We start from the raw sequence: 18,755 nt of genomic DNA, 5'->3' as shown, positions 1-18,755 counted from the left end.
TGGCGTGGATCTTGCGCCGATATTCGCATCTTTGTCTTCTATTTCTGGTCGGGGCGATGCTGAGGGACGGAAGAGTCCTTCGGTCGGGTCGGACACTCCAACGAGTCGTCAGTGATGCGCTGCCACATCACAACGTCCCACTCCTTCAGTTAAAGGTGAGGGCCGCAGCGAGCTCTGCATGGGGTTCAGTTAGGCCCACTGGGCCACCAGGGTTTTGGCTGGGCCAGCGGTCTGGCAACCAAGAGGGGGTGCCGGGCTGTCTGTTGGCGGCCCGGCCGAACCTGTGGCCACCATTGTCAGGCCGACCTTGGAGTCGGCCTGACAATTAAAACAAAATGGAGGCGCTGGCAGCGCGCCCTTCCCCTTTGAGGGCGGACGTGCCGCCTAGGCAAACAGTTTCCCACAGGGGAAAGCTTTCAGTGGCACTGACCATCGGCAGTGCCGCTCCTGCGGGGCAATTTCCCATTGGATTCGGCCCGTGCCCAACCACGTGGCAGCACAGAAACCAGTTCTTGCCACTCCCGGCCCGGGGGCAATTTCGATGGGTCTGCCCATCTGCCTGCCCCTGTTCAGTAAGGCCTCTCCGATCCATTGTCACCTCGAAGAGGTAATGGAGCTTAATGAGGGGGGTATTGTTTAAAATAATTAACAAGACAACTAGAGGGAAAATGAGGAGAAATTTATTCACCCAGAGGGTTGGTCAGGCCTGGAACGCACCACCTGAAAGTATGGTGGAATCAGAATCCATAGGAACGTTCAAAAGGTAATTGGACAATTACTTGAAGATGACTAATTTGCAGGGTTATGGTGAAAAAGCTGGGGTGTGGCATTAAATTGGAGAGCTCTTTAAAAGAGCAGGCATAGACCCACCATAGAAAATTTATTAAGCAGTATTTTTACAAATACAACTAAATTCTTAGATATAGTAAAACTAAAAAAGATGCAAATACATTGACGTCGGTTTTTAATTTGCCGCTCTGACCCGAAACTGGTGTTGCAGATCAACGATTTCAATGGAAATGAAAGTCGGGCAATTTCTATAACACACGACCGACCCACAACATTAGATTTACACCCAGGTGGCAAGTTGGGAATCACCCCCATTGGGGTCAATGTCCAGAGGGTGCCGGAAGCCCCATTGGGGTCAACGGGGAGAAGGTGCCGGAAGCCCCTGTTTTACTGCTCTGTGTCAATGTCACTGGCTCAGCAATATGGAACTTGATGGGACAGGGTTCTATTCGCATCCTCAATGCCCAAACCATTGAAGGCAACAGACTGCTTTCACTGCCGGAATAGCCCATGAGTTATAGCATTCCCCGTCTTACTGTAAGGATGAGAAAGGAGAGCAGTGATGATTGGGAAAGCTAACACAGGCGTGGTGCAAGTGGGGTGGATGTTTGAGGCGAGGATGTGCTGAACTAATTAATCTTCTTACAGCTTCCCAAAGTCTGGATATTCTGGATTTCAGATTCCAGAGACAGGCAAAGGAACTTTTGTGTCTTTAGAAAAAAACGTGTACACGAATAGGTCTCAAACCTTTAAATCAAGCAATGGCCCTTTAGTGAGGGTCTTAAAGCAAACCACAGGATTGAAACAACTGCATCTGGGCATTAATGCTGCCAGGATATTTCTAAGATTATACATGTCGAGTTATACTCCTGTAGTACACAAATTAGTTACAGCAAAGTATCACTAAGAATGAACAGTAAACAAAACTGATCCTGTCGCTCATTAATCTAGAACAAGCTGGAATCTTGGCTTGAAACTGGGTGCAGTTGAGCATGTTGGAAGACTATAAGCTGAATCCAGAGCTAAGCTCTCCCACAATACATTCCACTCTGCTATATACTGGAAGGCAGAACAGTCAGAGACGAGAGAATATTCAGAACCTTTATTGATTTTCAGTTACATTTTTCTTCCTTCATATTGAGAACTGAGAGGAAAGATGTGCATTTTTTTTGCAATTGTCTTAAGGCACTTTTTTTTTCCAAAAGCTGAAGATCGAAGTTAAGGCAGCACCTGCAGTTCCCACAGCAACTTTGGCAACTACAGAGAGTCCAGCAGCCCCTTTAAAGGAAAGAAAAAAATAAATGTGAATAAACTGGACACAATCTGAGATGTCCTGAAATTGTTCACAACAATAACTTGTATTTATATAGTGCCTTCAACACAGTAAAATGTCCCAAGGTGTTTCACAGCAGCGTTATAAGACGAAATAAATAAATTTGACACCGAGCCACATAAGAAGAAATTACAGCAGATGACCAAAAGCTTGGTCAAAGAGCTTTATTTTAAGGAGCGTCTTAAAGGAGGAAAGAGAGATAGAGAGGCGGAGATGTTTAGGAAGGGAGTTCCAGAGCTTAGGGCCCAGGTAGCTGAAGGCACTGCCACTGATGGTTGGGCAGTTATAAATCAGGGATGCTCAAGAGGGCAGAATTTGAGAAGCGCAGACATCTCGTGGGGTTGTGAGCCTGAAGGAGATTACAGAGATAGGGAGGGGTGAGGCCATGGAGAGATTTGTAAACAAGGATGAGAATTTTGAAATCGTGGCATTGCTTAACCGGGAGCCAATATAGGTCAGCGAGCACAGGGGTGATGGGTGAGCGGGACTTGGTGCGAGTTAGGACATGAGCTGCCGAATTTTGAATGACCTCAAGTTTACGTCGGGTAGAATGTGGGAGGCCAGCCAGGAGTGTGCTGGAGTAGTAAAGTCTAGAGTTAACAAAGGCATAGATGAGTGTTTCAGCAGCAGATGAGCTGAGGCAGGGGCGGAGGTGGGCAGTATTAGTGAGGTGGAAATAGGCGGTTTTAGTTATGCCGTGGATATGTGGCTGGAAGCTCATTTCAGGGTCAAATATGACACCTAGTTGCGAACAGTCTGGCTCAGCCTCAAATAGATGCGAGGGAGAAGGATGGAGTCGGTGGCTAGGGAATGCAGTTTGTGGCGGGGACCAAAGACAATGGCTTCGGTCTTCCCGATATTTAATTGGATAATATTTCTGCTCATCCAGTACTGGATGTTGGACAAGCAGTCTGACAATTTAGAGACCATGGAGAGGTTGCGAGAAGTGGTGGAGAGGCAGAGCTGGGTGTCATCAGTGTACATGTCAATCAACAATCAACATGTCTTATATTCCAAAGCTGAACTATAACCTGGGGAAAGATGCAATCCATTTTATAATCTACTGAACAGTTGATTCTTTATTTGTATTTACAACAAAGCCAACCCATATTTCATTAGCATTTTGACAAGATTAAAACATAACGGAATTAACAATTATTGCTATAGTATATTTTTGCTTTTATTAAAACTGTACTGAAAGATTGATCCATGACAATCGTGTAATATAATAATGTATTCAGTGCAATTGTGGATTAAGAGAAAGCCAGACATCAATGGGGAAGCTTTAAACAAGATAGATTGAGAAATGTTTATGATTTATAACTGAACCTTACCAGCAGATTGAAGGACAGCCACCAGACTTCCAGCTGCTACAGCTCCTCCATTGGCGACAGCGGCCGTAGACATCATACCTGCTGCAGTAGAACCGGCCGCTATTCCAGTACTGGTAAATCCCACTGCTCCCAGAACCACAGGAGCAGCAGCAACAGCACCAGCTGAAAGAGACGACATTCCATTTGAACATAGCACATATACACAGGAGCTTCGTACAGGCCAAGTGATACATAGGGATTCAAATAAGATTGTTTACTGTGAGAGCAACACTCAGACAATTTAACAATAAACCTAGTGCCTGAAATGTACAAGTGTTTCATGTCAGAATCCGTCCTGTCTGCAGTGAAGGCTTATTTCCCTCACAATATTCCATCCAGCACCTTGGAATATTAATTATATTTGTAATAATAATCCAGATCCAAGACTTTCTTCCAAATTTCCTGAAGGTGCCACGCCTGGAATTTTCACAGGGGTGCTCCTGATTATCTGCTGTAACTTTGGCTGAACGGCCAAAGAAGCAATATAGATGGTCATTTACGTTATTTCTCATAGGTTTCTGCCAATATTCAAAAGTTATTACAGATAATTGGGAGAACCCCCATTGAAATTCTATCCCTCAACCTTTAATAGCACTGAAGCCTATTAGAGGTCACAGAATTAACAGTTCAAGAATAAAAGTTCAAGAATAAAAGCCAGCAACCACTGTAACTCATGCTTCATGCTGTATTGCTGTGGACTGAATTACAGGGAAACATCACCTACCTGTTGGAAGTGTGTTGTCTCTAAGCAGACAATAGTGCTACGGACTGCAGCATTATAAACATTGTCAGTTGTCCAGTTTCATTCAAGGAAACCGTCTGCTGGATGATGTTTCTGGGGATATAGGGACAGGAGTAGCTGGGGAAAGGGATGGGAAATAAATGGGCCCGGCTGCCACACTATCCTCCTACCCACCACTTCTGAAAGAAAAGGAGAAGAGAAGGGAGCAGAAGAGCATCGAGACAGCAGCAAAAACATAAGAAATGCCAAGTTCAGAAAAAAGAGAGAGAAAAAAAGCAGAACATGAGACACAGAGAAACAGCAACACAACTATGACAGATGAGAGCCATAAAAAAGGAACTTGCATTAATATAGCATCTTTCACAACCTCAGAACGTCCCAAAGTGGTTAACAACCAATGAGGTACATTTTTGAAGTATAGTTGCTGTTATGATGTAGGGAAATGTGGCAGCTAATTTGCACACAGCAAGGTCCTACAAACAGCAATGAGATAATGACGTTTTAGTCATGTGTCACGTGGGCATCACTGGTGAGGCCAGCATTTATTGCCCATCCTTAATTGTCCTCGGTGGTGGTGACTTGCTATCTTGAACTGTTGTAATGCGTGTGGTGAAGATTCACCCACAGTGCTGTCGGGAGGGTGATCCAGCGACGATGAAAGAACGGCGATGTGTTTCCAAGTCAGGATGGTGTGCGACTTGGAGGGGAACTTGGAAGTGTCAGCACCTGCTGGGTGGTAGAGGTTGCGAGGTTTGGAGCCCCTGGCGGTACCTAAATTGAGCATCGGTGAACAGGTTATTGGTGATCCACTTGCACCTGAGAGGACAGAAGGGGCCTCGGTTCACCAGCTCATCCAGAAGACGGCACTTCCAACACTGCCGCACTCCCTCAGTACTACACTGACGTATCAGCCTAGGTCATGTGCTCAAGTCTCTGGAGTGGGAATTGAACATACAACTTTCTGACTCGGAGGCAATATCCTCTGACTAACAATGAGTGATGCAATGGGAGATCTATTAATATTCTTTATAAAATATTTGAGAGCATCTTCACACTTTGTGTAACCTGCATCACTGCAGCTAAACCCACTTCAGTAGCACTTTTTTGCCCCATTATTTAAAGAAAAGATTTATCTTATGGTCGAAGTGCTTACCTGCACCTGCAGCTGCGGCTACAACTTTCCACACCATGATTAACTGCTGATTTGCACTCTGAAAACTGAACAAATAGGCTTTGATTAAACTCTCAATCCTATAAACCTCATTGTAGGGGTAAGTAGTGTAGATATCTCCCCCTCCCTGTCACACACACAAACACATTTTTATTGTGATTGTTCTTTCATTGTAACACATTGCCATGAATTCATGATGTATGTACAATTAGCTAATTATGACAAGGTTATAAGTCAGTAATTTTTGGAGATGAAAGATGTAGGAAGTGCAGAATTACCCCTCACCCCGTCCAACATTTTATCAAGTTTGGACCCGTGGAGCTGACAACTCAAGACAAAGATTTCTGGACTAACTTCTCTGTTCTTAAAATCAACAAGAGATTACAAGTAAGAATCTAATAATACCGTTGTCATGTATCGAAACATGCTTACTGCTTGTACTATTACATATGATGGGCACTATTATGGGAAACTTGTACACCAGCTGTATGGTCACTAAAGTGTGCCACCAGAGGGCACTGCAGTGAGAGACTTGTAGGTTACCTGTACAGGTGTGCCAGGCCTAGTATAAAAGGCAGACCACCATGTGTGATCCTTACTCTGGAGTTACATTAAATGGACAAAGGTCACTACAGTTCAAATACAACACATTGCCTTGTGGAGTCATTATCAGAACATCTAAAGATATAACAACTGTTATACACGGTAATCCTGTATTATAAATAAGCATGCACAGATCTATTCCATTACTTTAAGCTCATGTGATCATAGGCAACCTCATACTTACTAACACCAGCGAGTGGTCGGTTCGACGGTGACTAGACGCAGCTCCTTACCTGACAAATGACCAAAGTGCCCCCGTCTGCAACACCAAATGTTGTTTTGCAGCACTTTTTATAACCCAAAATTTGGCAGCCCACCCACTGCATGCATGTCCCAAGTTGCATGAATAATGGTCAACAGTCATCTTCTGTCTCTAGTTCTAGGCTCCCCCATCCTCTCTGCATCCACCTTGTCAAGCCCCCTCATAATCTTATACGTTTCGATAAGATCACCTCTCATTCTTCTGAATTCCAATGACCAGAAGCCCAACCTACTCAACCTTTCCTCATAAGTCAACCCCCTCATCTCCGGAATCAACCTAGTGAACCTTCTCTGAACTGCCTCCAAAGCAAGTATATCCTTTTGTAAATATGGAGACCAAAACTGCACGCAGTATTCCAGGTGTGGCCTCACCAATACCCTGTATAGCTGTAGCAAGACTTCCCTGCTTTTATACTCCATCCCCGTTGCAATAAAGGCCAAGATACCATTGGCCTTCCTGGTCACTTGCTGTACCTTTATACTATCCTTTTGTGTTTCATGCACAAGTACCTCCAGGTCCCGCTGTACTGCGGCACTTTGCAATCTTTCTCCATTTAAATAATAACTTGCTCTTTGATTTTTTTCTGCCAAAGTGCATGACCTCACACTTTCCAACATTATACTCCAACTGCCAAATTTTTGCCCACTCACTGTCTATGTCCTTTTGCAGATTTTTTGTGTCCACCTCACACATTGCTTTTCCTCCCATCTCTGTATCTTCTAGGAAGCTGTGGCATTTACTAATCTCTACAAATATTTCAATCTTAGTCCCAAATTCTACTATCCTTTCCTTCATCTCCATGATTTGCAAAACATTCACAGATGTTCGAGCTGAACTTCCTGCTCAATGACTGTACACATGGCACAGCCCACAATTCCTTCTTTTTTCCACTGGTTTCCAAAATGTATTTGAACAAATATTTTACTCACTAACTAGCTTTAAGCAATTTAATCTATAGCCTGTTTTCAATTTATTCTGAAACTTATTAATATCCTTTAACATTCTTTGGAATCTGGTTAAAATCCACATCTGAATCATGGACTTTAATCACATGACAATGATTCAGATGTGGACTTGTCATGTGATTAAAGTACGTGTCTGAACTACAAGTGTCCGGAAAATTTGAAATTAATGGGTTAACACTTCGGCTAAAATTGTGGAGAGAGGCATTACAGAGAGTGGATCAGCATCTATCCTCTAGTATCCCATGTAATCGCCTCAGGACATTTGTATTGTTGAGTCTTTGTAATAAATGTTGCTGTGTCTATTCAGTAAACCTTGGGCGTGGCCTCATAGTTGAACAAGAGACGCAGTTGGAATTACACTTGCTGGTGCCAGTGTTACGGTTTGTCAGAGGCAAGTACCAGCCTTCAGCTTCAGCATCGCACAAGAAGCGAGCCAATCAACAGAAATACCAAAGGGAAATGCACTGGTGTTTTATGAATAAATTGGTGCATACTTGCACTAATTTTTTTTAAGTGATTATTATGGAAAAGTAATATCGCTAAAAATGTAATCTGTAGAAGAGCTACCCTGCATTGAATCACTACATCAACTTTCTCTTAAATATTTTAAATATTACCTGCTATATGTTGGAGTTAGCCACTGAATGACAGCAGATCTCAGTAGAAACAGCCGAGCAGTCACTCTACTGTAGAATATATAGCAAACTGAGAGGATTCTACTGGGTCCTAATGCTCAATGGGGTCTATTCATTCAAGGCAATTCCCAACAACAACTTGAATTTATATAGCGCCTTTAACATAGTAAAGCACTCCAAGGCATTTCACAGGAGCATTATCAAGCAAAATTTGACACCGAGTCACATAAGGAGATGGTGAACCTTGGTGAAAGAGATCGGTTTTAAGGAGTGTCTTCAAGGAGGAGAGAGAGGTGGAGAAGTGGAGAGAGTTGGGAGGGAAATCCCGGCACAGACAGGTGTTCGGCTGCAAGAACCAGGGAGTCCTTGTCACTTACAATCACAAAACAGTATACCACAGTAACCCAAGAGACATATTTGTTTCACTCTCTGATTTACAATGCAGATCCCGATAAATCTGTAGATCAGGGGTCTCAAACATACGGTCCACAGGCCAGATCCGGATCGGGACTTCCCCTCAGAGATAGACTGACTGTCAGGAAAGTTTCCCGCGTGCCCTCGATGTCCTGACAGCTGAATTTACAGCAGTCTAACTGTCTAAATCCAGTCAGACATTCCCGGGGCTCTGAGGCATTTAATGGCCGTAACCTGTGCTTCTTGCCGTGCACTGTTGAGGACACAATTGTCTCTCGCTCAAGCTCACTGATCCTCCAATCACTTCCTCCCGCTCTCTCCAGCCGCTCGCACTTTCCCTGTTGGGGTTTGAATGCTCAGCTCGCGCCTGACCTTCAGTCACCTTCACACACTCTGTCGTGGGGCCCTGTGCTCTGCTGTTAAATACCGCTTTAAGTCAAATATAATCAGGTAATAAAAAGGTGGAGCATGGAAATGGAAAAGAAAAAAGCATAAGGCATTTGACGGCGAGAGATCCTGCTTTGCCTCTCATTATAAGGAGAAAAACACGAAGGCTGAAAGTAATAGCTGAGATAAAGAACAAAAGATGGTTGAGTGAAGCAGACTGGGACGAGGAGGTGGTGAGAAGGCACGTTTACTCCAGCCCAGCAGACCATGAGCTTGGTGGCAGTTTTGGGGGCCTGGTAAAGGGTCCACAGCCAGCTAGGGAATGGAAGACCAGCAGGAAGAGCAGTGCAAGGAAGGTAGTGCAGGGGTCCCCTGTGGTCATCCCCCTGCAAAACAGATACACTGCTTTGAGTACTGTTGAGAGGGATGACTCATCAGGAGAGGGTAGCAGCAGCCAAGTTCATGGCACCATGGCTGGCTCTGTTGCACAGGAGGGCAGGAAAAAGAGTGGGAGAGCGATAGTGATAGGGGATTCAATTGTAAGGGGAATAGATAGGTGTTTCTGCGGCTGCAACCGAGACTCCAGGATGGTATGTTGCCTCCCTGGTGCAAGGGTCAAGGATGTCTCGGAGCGGGTGCAGGACATTCTGAAAAGGGAGGGAAAACAGCCAGTTGTCGTGGTGCACATTGGTACCAACGACATAGGTAAAAAAAGGGATGAGGTCATACAAGACGAATTTAAGGAGCTAGGAGCTAAATTAAAAAGTAGGACCTCAAAAGTAGTAATCTCGGGATTGCTACCAGTGCCACGTGCTAGTCAGAGTAGGAAGCGCAGGATAGCTCAGATGAATACGTGGCTTGAACAGTGGTGCAGCAGGGAGGGATTCAAATTCCTGGGGCATTGGAACCGGTTCTGGGGGAGGTGGGACCAGTACAAACCAGACGGTCTGCACCTGGGCAGGACCGGAACCAATGTCCTAGGGGGAGTGTTTGCTAGTGCTATTGGGGAGGAGTTAAACTAATATGGCAGGGGGATGGGAACTAATGCAGGGAGACAGAGGGAAACAAAAAGGAAACAAAAGCAAAAGACAGAAAGGAGATGAGGAAAAGTGGAGGGCAGAGAAACCCAAGGCAAAGAACAAAAAGGGCCACTGTACAGCAAAATTCTAAAAGGACAAAGGGTGTTAAAAAAACAAGCCTGAAGGCTTTGTGTCTTAATGCAAGGAGTATCCGTAATAAGGTGGATGAATTAACTGTGCAAATAGATGTTAACAAATATGATGTGATTGGGATTACAGAGACATGGCACCAGGATGATCAGGGCTGGGAACTCAACATCCAGGGGTATTCAACATTCAGGAAGGATAGAATAAAAGGAAAAGGAGGTGGGGTAACATTGCTGGTTAAAGAGGAGATTAATGCAATAGTTAGGAAGGACATTAGCTTGGATGATGTGGAATCTATATGGGTAGAGCTGCAGAACACCAAAGAGCAAAAAACGTTAGTGGGCGTTGTGTACAGACCTCCAAACAGTAGTAGTGATGTTGGGGAGGGCATCAAACAGGAAATTAGGGGTGCATGCAATAAAGGTGCAGCAGTTATAATGGATGACTTTAATATGCACATAGATTGGGCTAATCAAACTGGAAGCAATACGGTGGAGGAAGATTTCCTGGAGTGCATAAGGGATGGTTTTCTAGACCAATATGTCGAGGAACCAACTAGGGGGAGGCCATCTGAGACTGGGTGTTGTGTAATGAGAGAGGATTAATTAGCAATCTCGTTGTGCGAGGCCCCTTGGGGAAGAGTGACCATAATATGGTGGAATTCTGCATCAGGATGGAGAATGAAACAGTTAATTCAGAGACCATGGTCCAGACCTTAAAGAAGGGTAACTTTGAAGGTATGAGGCATGAATTGGCTAGGATAGATTGGCGAATGATACTTAAGGGGTTGACTGTGGTTGGGCAATGGCAGACATTTAGAGACCGCATGGATGAACTACAACAATTGTACATTCCTGTCTGGCGTAAAAATAAAAAAGGGAAGGTGGCTCAACCGTGGCTATCAAGGGAAATCAGGGATAGAATTAAAGCCAAGGAAGTAGCATACAAATTGGCCAGAAATAGCAGCGAACCCGGGGACTGGGAGAAATTTAGAACTCAGCAGAGGAGGACAAAGGGTTTGATTAGGGCAGGGAAAATGGAGTACGAAAAGAAGCTTGCAGGGAACATTAAGACGGATTGCAAAAGTTTCTATAGATATGTAAAGAGAAAAAGATTAGTAAAGACAAACGTAGGTCGCCTGCAGTCAGAATCAGTGGAAGTCATAACGGGGAACAAAGAAATGGCAGACCAATTGAACAAGTACTTTGGTTCGGTATTCACTAAGGAGGACACAAACAACCTTCCGGATATAAAAGGGATCAGAGGGTCTAGTAAGGAGGAGGAACTGAGGGAAATCCTTATTAGTCGGGAAATTGTGTTGGGGAAATTGATGGGATTGAAGGCCGATAAATCCCCAGGGCCTGATGGACTGCACCCCAGAGTACTTAAGGAGGTGGCCTTGGAAATAGCGGATGCATTGACAGTCATTTTCCAACATTCCATTGACTCTGGATCAGTTCCTATGGAGTGGAGGGTAGCCAATGTAACCCCACTTTTTAAAAAAAGAGGGAGAGAGAAAACAGGGAATTATAGACCGGTCAGCCTGACCTCAGTAGTGGGTAAAATGATGGAATCAATTATTAAGGATGTCATAGCAGCGCATTTAGATGAGGTGACATGATAGGTCCAAGTCAGCATGGATTTGTGAAAGGGAAATCATGCTTGACAAATCATCTGGAATTTTTTGAGGATGTTTCCAGTAGAGTGGACAAGGGTGAACCAGTTGATGTGGTATATTTGGACTTTCAGAAGGCTTTCGACAAGGTCCCACACAAGAGATTAATGTGCAAAGTTAAAACACATGGGATTGGGGGTAGTGTGCTGACATGGATTGAGAACTGGTTGTCAGACAGGAAGCAAAGAGTAGGAGTAAATGGGTACTTTTCAGAATGGCAAGCAGTGACTAGTGGGGTACCGCAAGGTTCTGTGCTGGGGTTCCAGCTGTTTACACTGTACATTAATGATTTAGACGAGGGGATTAAATGTAGTATCTCCAAATTTGCGGATGACACTAAGTTGGGTGGCAGTGTGAGCTGCTAGGAGGATGCTATGAGGCTGCAGAGCGACTTGGATAAGTTAGGTGAGTGGGCAAATGCATGGCAGATGAAGTATAATGCGGATAAATGTGAGGTTATCCACTTTGGTGGTAAAAACAGAGAGACAGACTATTATCTGAATGGTGACAGATTAGGAAAAGGGAAGGTGCAACGAGACCTGGGTGTCATGGTACATCAGTCATTGAAGGTTGGCATGCAGGTACAGCAGGCGGTTAAGAAAGCAAATGGCATGTTGGCCTTCATAGCGAGGGGATTTGAGTATAGGGGCAGGGAGGTGTTGCTACAATTGTACAGGGCCTTGGTGAGGCCACACCTGGAGTATTGTATACAGTTTTGGTCTCCTAACCTGAGGAAGGACATTCTTGCTATTGAGGGAGTGCAGCGAAGGTTCACCAGACTGATTCCCGGGATGGCGGGACTGACCTATCAAGAAAGACTGGATCAACTGGGCTTGTATTCACTGGAGATCAGAAGAATGAGAGGGGATCTCACAGAAACATTTAAAATTCTGAAGGGTTTAGACAGGTTAGATGCAGGAAGAATGTTCCCGATGTTGGGGAAGTCCAGAACCAGTTTCTGAATTAACTGTGTCACTCTCCATCTTAATAAAGAATTCGAACATATTATGGTCACTTTCCCCAAGGGGCCTCGCACAACAAGATTGCTAATTAATTCCTTCTCATTACACATCACCCAGTCTAGGATGACCAGTTCTCTGGTTGGTTCCTCAATATATTGGTCTAGAAAACCATCCCTAATACACTCCAGGAAATCCTCCTCCACTGCATTTCTACCAGTTAGGTTAGCCCAATCAATATGGAGATTAAAGTCACCCATGATTACTGCTGTACCTCTATTGGACACATCCCTTATTTCTTGTTTGATGCTGTCCCCAACCTCACTACTTCTATTTGGTGGCCTATACACAACTCCCACTAGCGTTTCCTGCCCTTTGGTACTCCGTAGCTCCACCCATGCCGATTCCACATCATCCAAGCTAATGTCTTTCCTTACAATTGTATTAATATCCTCTTTAACCAGCAATGCCACCCTGCCTCCTTTTCCTTTCTGTCTATCTTTTCTAAATGTTGAATATGCTTGGATGTTGAGTTCCCAGCCTTGGTCACCCTGGAGCCATGTCTCCGTGATGCCAATCACATCGTATCCGTTAACTGCTATCTGCACAGTTAATTCGTCCACCTTATTCTGAATACTCCTCGCACTGAGGCACAGAGCCTTCAGGCTTGCCTTTTTAACACACTTTGACCCTTTAGAATTTTGCTGTAAAGTGGCCGTTTTTGTTTTTTGCCTTGGGTTTCTCTGCCCTTGACTTTTACTCTTCTCATTTCTATCTTTTGCGTCTGTCTCCATTTTGTTACCCTCTGTCTCCCTGAATATCCGTGGCATAACTAAGGCCACCTATTTCCACCTCCATAACATCACCTATCTCCACCCTTGCCTCAGCTTATCCACTGCTGAAACCCTCATCCATGCCTTTGTTACCTCTAGACGTGACTATTCCAATGCACTCCTGGCTGGCCTACCACATTCTACCACACATAAACTTGAGGTGATGTAAAACTTGGCTGTCCATGTCCTAACTCACACCAAGTCCCGCTCACCCATCACCCCTGTGCTCGCTGATCTACATTGGCTCCCGGTTGAGCAATGCCTCGATTTAAAAATTCTCATCTTTGTTTTCAAATCCCTCCATGGCCTCGCCCATCCCTAGCTCTGTAATCTGCTTCAGCCCCACAACCTCCCTGAGATTTCTGCACTCCTCTATTTCTGCCCTCTTGAGCATCCCTGATTATAATTGCACAACCATTGGTGGCTGTGCCTTCTGTTGCCTCGGCCTTAAGCTCTGGAATTCCCTGCCTAAACTTCTCTGCCTCTCGATCGTCCTTTAAGACGCTTATTAAAATCTACCTCTTTGACCAAGCTTTCGGTCACCCGCCCTAATTTCTCCTTATTTTGCTCAGTGCCGAATATTGTTTTGTCTTATAATATTCCTGTGTAGTGCCTTTGGATCTTTTACAACGGTAAAGGTGCTATATAAATACAAGTTGTTGTTGTTGTTTAATTTATAAGTTTCCTTTCTTATTACAGTTTGGACCTCTCTAATCCGGGACTCTCTGGTCCAGAAACATCTGTGGTCCGGCATTAGTCCCGGCTGAATGAGGCGCCGAAGCTGGGTCTGAGGGAGAGGAGGGTTTATAAAAAAAAAAGCACCAAACCAGCGCGTTAATTAATCAATGTACCTGGGTGATTTCTACACGGAGAGAGGGTGCGAGGCCCAAGTTTCGCAGCCTGAGCCTGAGTGTGGCGGAGGCATTCAGAAGCCTGGGCGCTGTCCACATGTACCAGTAAGCCTAGGCTAGGTGTGACCTCTCATGGTTCGGGAAATTCTCTGTTTCGGCACCGGTCAGGTCCTCTGGGTGCCGGACCACAGAGGTCCAACCTATTTTCTATCTATCTTTAAGTCCCTTATTTGTTGTGTCGCTTTAAAAGGGAACTTTTATTTTATTTATAGTGTCCCATTTATTGGTTTATATAACAAGGAGACCAAATCCAGTGACATTTACAGTAAGAGACCAAATCCAGGGACCACTTACACGGTGACTATAAAAAGGGAATCAGAGTGCCACATTATGGTGAATGGCCATGGTAGTGAAATCAACTCCAGTAAAGGTGAAGTTGGGTAATGGATGAATATATCACAGTGGAATCTGATGACGCTGGTCATATGTTATTGTCAGAACTCTTTTGAGGCATTCCGATGACTGAATGTAAAAAGTCAACACCATGATCCACCTGCTCTTGTGCCAAAATACTAAAATATAATGTCCCTGGTATATTTTTCTGTGAGAAATGTAGAGATGTGAAAGAAGGGAGGGACTCAAACTTGGGCAAGAAAGAATGTTCTTAGAATGAACAATTCATGAGGCTGTTTTGTGACTCATCTGCATGAGTTAAAAAAAACATGAAAACATGCAGCTAGTGACAATGGCGTTGTCAATAATGGCTTCTTACACTAACCACTAATTCTAACCCCTGAGCCTAACAACCTAAATAAACTCCTAACACCTGAACCACTAGCCCAAACCACGAAACCCAATCCTAACTTCGAGCGGGGAGTTCGAGGTGTGTCGAGGAGTGGCCTATAAAAAGGCCTGTGAGTGTCGGAGGCAGCGGGACTTCGAGCGGGGAGTTCGAGGTGCGTTGAGGAGCCAGCCGGTGCAGCTACAGCTGGGAGAGAAGGCAAAAAAGAAGGAGAAAGAAATCAAAAGGTGACGTCACAGCCAAGGAGGTAAGTGATTGGCTGGTGATTGGTAAATAGTTTTTCTTTTTCTTTTCTTTATCAGTAAGTAGCATTGTTGTTGCCAAATTAAGTTAATCTAGAGGTTAAATCATGGCAGGAGAGCTCGGACACGTGTTATGCTCCTCCTGTAATATGTGGGAAGTCAGGGACGCTTCCAGTGTCCCTGACGACTACATGTGCGGGAAGTGCATCCGCCTGCAGCTCCTGACAGACTGCATTGCGGCATTGGAACTGCGGGTTGATTTACTCTGGAGCATCCATGATGCTGAAAATGACATGAATAGCATGTTTAGTGAGTTGGTCTTACCGCAGGAAAAGGGCACACAGCCAGATAGGGAATGGGTGACCAACAGGAAGAGCAGTGCAAGGAAGGTAGTTCAGGCGTCCCCTGCAGTCATCCCTCTGCAAAACAGATATACCACTTTGGGTACTGTTGAGGGGGATCACTCATCAGGGGAGAGCAGCAGCAGCCGTGGGTGGCTCTGCTGCACAGGAGGGCAGGAAAAAGAGTGGGAGAGCGATAGTGATAGGGGATTCAATTATAAGGGGAATAGATAGACGTTTCTGCGGCCGCAACCAAGACTCCAGGAAGGTACGTTGCCTCCCTGGTGCAAGGGTCAAGGATGTCTTAGAGTGGATGCATGATATTTTGAAAAGAGAGGGTGAACAGCCAGTTGTCTTGGTGCATATAGGTACCAACGATATAGATAAAAAATGGGATGAGATCCTACGAGACAAATTTAGGGAGCTAGGAGCTAAATTAAAAAGTAGGACCTCAAAGTAGCAATCTCAGGATTGTTACCAGTGCCATGTGCTAGTCAGAGTAGGATCGCAGGATAGCTCAGATGAATACGTGGCTTGAGGAGTGGTGCAGAAGGGAGGGATTCAAATTCCTGGGACATTGGAACCGGTTCTGGGGGAGGTGGGACTAGTACAAACTGGATGGTCTGCACCTGGGCAGGACCGGAACCAATGTCCTAGGAGGAGTGTTTGCTAGAGCTGTTGGGGAGGAGTTAAACTAATATGGCAGGGGGATGGGAACCTATGCAGGGAGACAGAGGGAAGTAGAATGGGGGCAGAAGCAAAAGATAGAAAGAAGAAAAGTAAAAGTGGAGGGCAGAGAAACTTAAAGCAAAAAGCAAAAAGGGCCACATTACAGCAAAATTCTGAAGGGGCAAGGTGTGAAAAGACAAGCCTGAAGGCTCTGTGCCTCAATGCGAGGAGTATTCGGAATAAGGTGGATGAATTAATTGTTCAGATAGCAGTTAACGATTATTGGCATCACGGAGACATAGCTCCAGGGTGACCAAGGCTGGGAACTCAACATCCAAGGGTATTCAACGTTTAGGAAGGATGGACAGAAAGGAAAAGGAGGTGGGGTGGCATTGCTGGTTAAAGAGGAAATTAATGCAATAGTAAGGAAAGACATTAGCTTGGATGATGTGGAATCGGTATGGGTGGAGCTGCGGAATACCAAAGGGCGGAAAATGCTAGTGGGAGTTGTGTACAGACCACCAAACAGTAGTACTGGGGTTGGGGACAGCATCAAACAAGAAATAAGGGATGCGTACAATAAAGGTACAGCAGTTATCATGGGTGACTTTAATCTACACATTGATTGGGCTAACCAAACTGGTAGCAATGCAGTGGAGGATGATTTTCTGGAGTGTATTAGGGATGGTTTTCTAGATCAATATGTTGAGGAACCAACCAGAGAGCTGGACATCCTACACTGGGTGATGTGTAATGAGAAGGGACTCATTAGCAATCTTGTTTTGCGAGGCCCCTTGGGGAAGAGAGACCATAATATGCTAGAATTCTTTATTAAGATGGAGAGTGACACAGTTAATTCAGAAACTAGGGTCCTGAACCTAAGGAAAGGTTTCTTCGATAGTATGAGGTGTGAATTGGCCAGAATTGACTGGCAAATGATACTCAAAGAGTTGACGGTGGATAGGCAATGGCAAACATTTAAAGATCACATGGATGAACTTCAACAATTATACATTCCTGTCTGGTGTAAAAATTTAAATGGGAAGGTGGCTCTACCGTGGCTAACAAGGGAAATTAAGGATAGTGTTAAATTAAGGAAGAGGCATATAAATTGGCCAGAAAAAGCAGCAAACCTGAGGACTGGGAGAAATTTAGAATTCAGTAGAGGAGGACAAAGGATTTAATTAAGAGGCGGAAAATAGAGTATGCGAGGAAGCTTGCCGGGAACATAAAAACTGACTGCAAAAGCTTTTATGGATATGTGAAGAGAAAAAGATTAGTAAAGATAAACGTAGGTCCCTTGCAGTCAGATTCAGGTGAATTTATAATGGGGAACAAAGAAATGGCAAACCAATTGAACAAGTACTTTGGTTCTGTTTTCACGAAGGAAGACACAAATAACTTTCCGCAAGTACTAGCGGACGAGGGTCGAGTGAGAAGGAGGAACTGAAGGATATTCTTATTAGGCGGGAAATTGTGTTAGGGAAGTTGATGGGATTGAAGGCCGATAAATCCCCGGGGCCTGATAGTCTGCATCCCAGAGTACTTAAGGAAATGGCCCAAGAAATAGTGGATGCATTGATGATCATTTTCCAATAGTCTATCGACTCTGGATCAGTTCCTATGGACTGGAGGGTAACTGATCTAACACCACTTTTTAAAAAGGGAGGGAGAGAGAAAACGGGTAATTATAGACCAGTTAGCCTGACATCAGTAGTGGGGATAATGTTGGAATCAATTATTAAGGATGAAATAGCAGCGCATCTGGAAAGCGGTGACAGGATCAGTCCAAGTCAGCATGGATTTGTGAAAGGGAAATCATACTTGACAAATCTTCTGGAATTTTTTGAGGACGTAACTAGTAGAGTGGACAAGGGAGAACCAGTGGATGTGGTGTATTTGGACTTTCAAAAGGCTTTTGACAAGGTCCCACACAAGAGATTGGTGTGCAAAATCAAAACACATGATATTGGGGGTAATATACTGACGTGGATAGAGAACTGGTTGGCAGGCAGGAAGCAGAGAGTCGGGATAAACAGGTCCTTCTCAGAATGGCAGATAGTGACTGGTGGAGTGCCGCAGGGCTCAGTGCTGTGACCCCAGATCTTTGCATTATACATTAATGATTTAGATGAAGGACTGAGTGTAATATCTCCAAGTTTGCAGATAACTCTAAATTGGGTGGCGGCACGGTGTGAGCTGTGAGGAGACGTTAAGAGGCTGTAGGGTGACTTAGACAGGTTAGGTGAGTGGGCAAATGCATGGCAGATGCAGTATAATGTGGATAAATGTGAGGTTATCCACTTTGGGGACAAAAACACGAAGGCAGAATATTATCTGAATGGCGCCAGATTAGGAAAAGGGGAGGTGCAACTAGACCTGGGTATCATGGTTCATCAGTCATTGAAAGTTGGCATGCAGGTACAGCAGGTGGTAAAGAAGGCAAATGGTATTTTGGCCTTCATAGCTAGGGGATTTGAGTATAGGAGCAGGGAGGTCTTACTGCAGTTGTACAGGGCCTTGATGAGACCTCACCTGGAATA

At 44.6% G+C, this 18,755-nt stretch overlaps 1 protein-coding gene across 1 annotated transcript; it reads right to left on the bottom strand.

The window, feature by feature from the left end:
- Nucleotides 1-1,893: 1,893 nt before the first annotated feature.
- LOC139279376 (interferon alpha-inducible protein 27-like protein 2A) lies at nucleotides 1,894-7,920 on the bottom strand. Its single transcript, XM_070898495.1, has 4 exons — nucleotides 7,856-7,920; nucleotides 5,391-5,455; nucleotides 3,457-3,618; nucleotides 1,894-2,067 (listed from the first exon to the last, which is right to left on the bottom strand). Exons 2-4 carry the CDS (start codon nucleotides 5,425-5,427, stop codon nucleotides 1,970-1,972), a joined length of 297 nt encoding a protein of 98 aa, XP_070754596.1. The 5' UTR covers nucleotides 5,428-5,455; nucleotides 7,856-7,920; the 3' UTR covers nucleotides 1,894-1,969.
- Between the last annotated feature and the right edge of the window lie 10,835 nt (nucleotides 7,921-18,755).

The sequence above is a fragment of the Pristiophorus japonicus genome, chromosome 14 (genome assembly GCF_044704955.1).
Source record: "Pristiophorus japonicus isolate sPriJap1 chromosome 14, sPriJap1.hap1, whole genome shotgun sequence".
In the NCBI taxonomy this organism is placed as follows: Eukaryota; Metazoa; Chordata; class Chondrichthyes; family Pristiophoridae; genus Pristiophorus; species Pristiophorus japonicus.
This window is presented reverse-complemented; position numbering and strand designations above follow the sequence as displayed.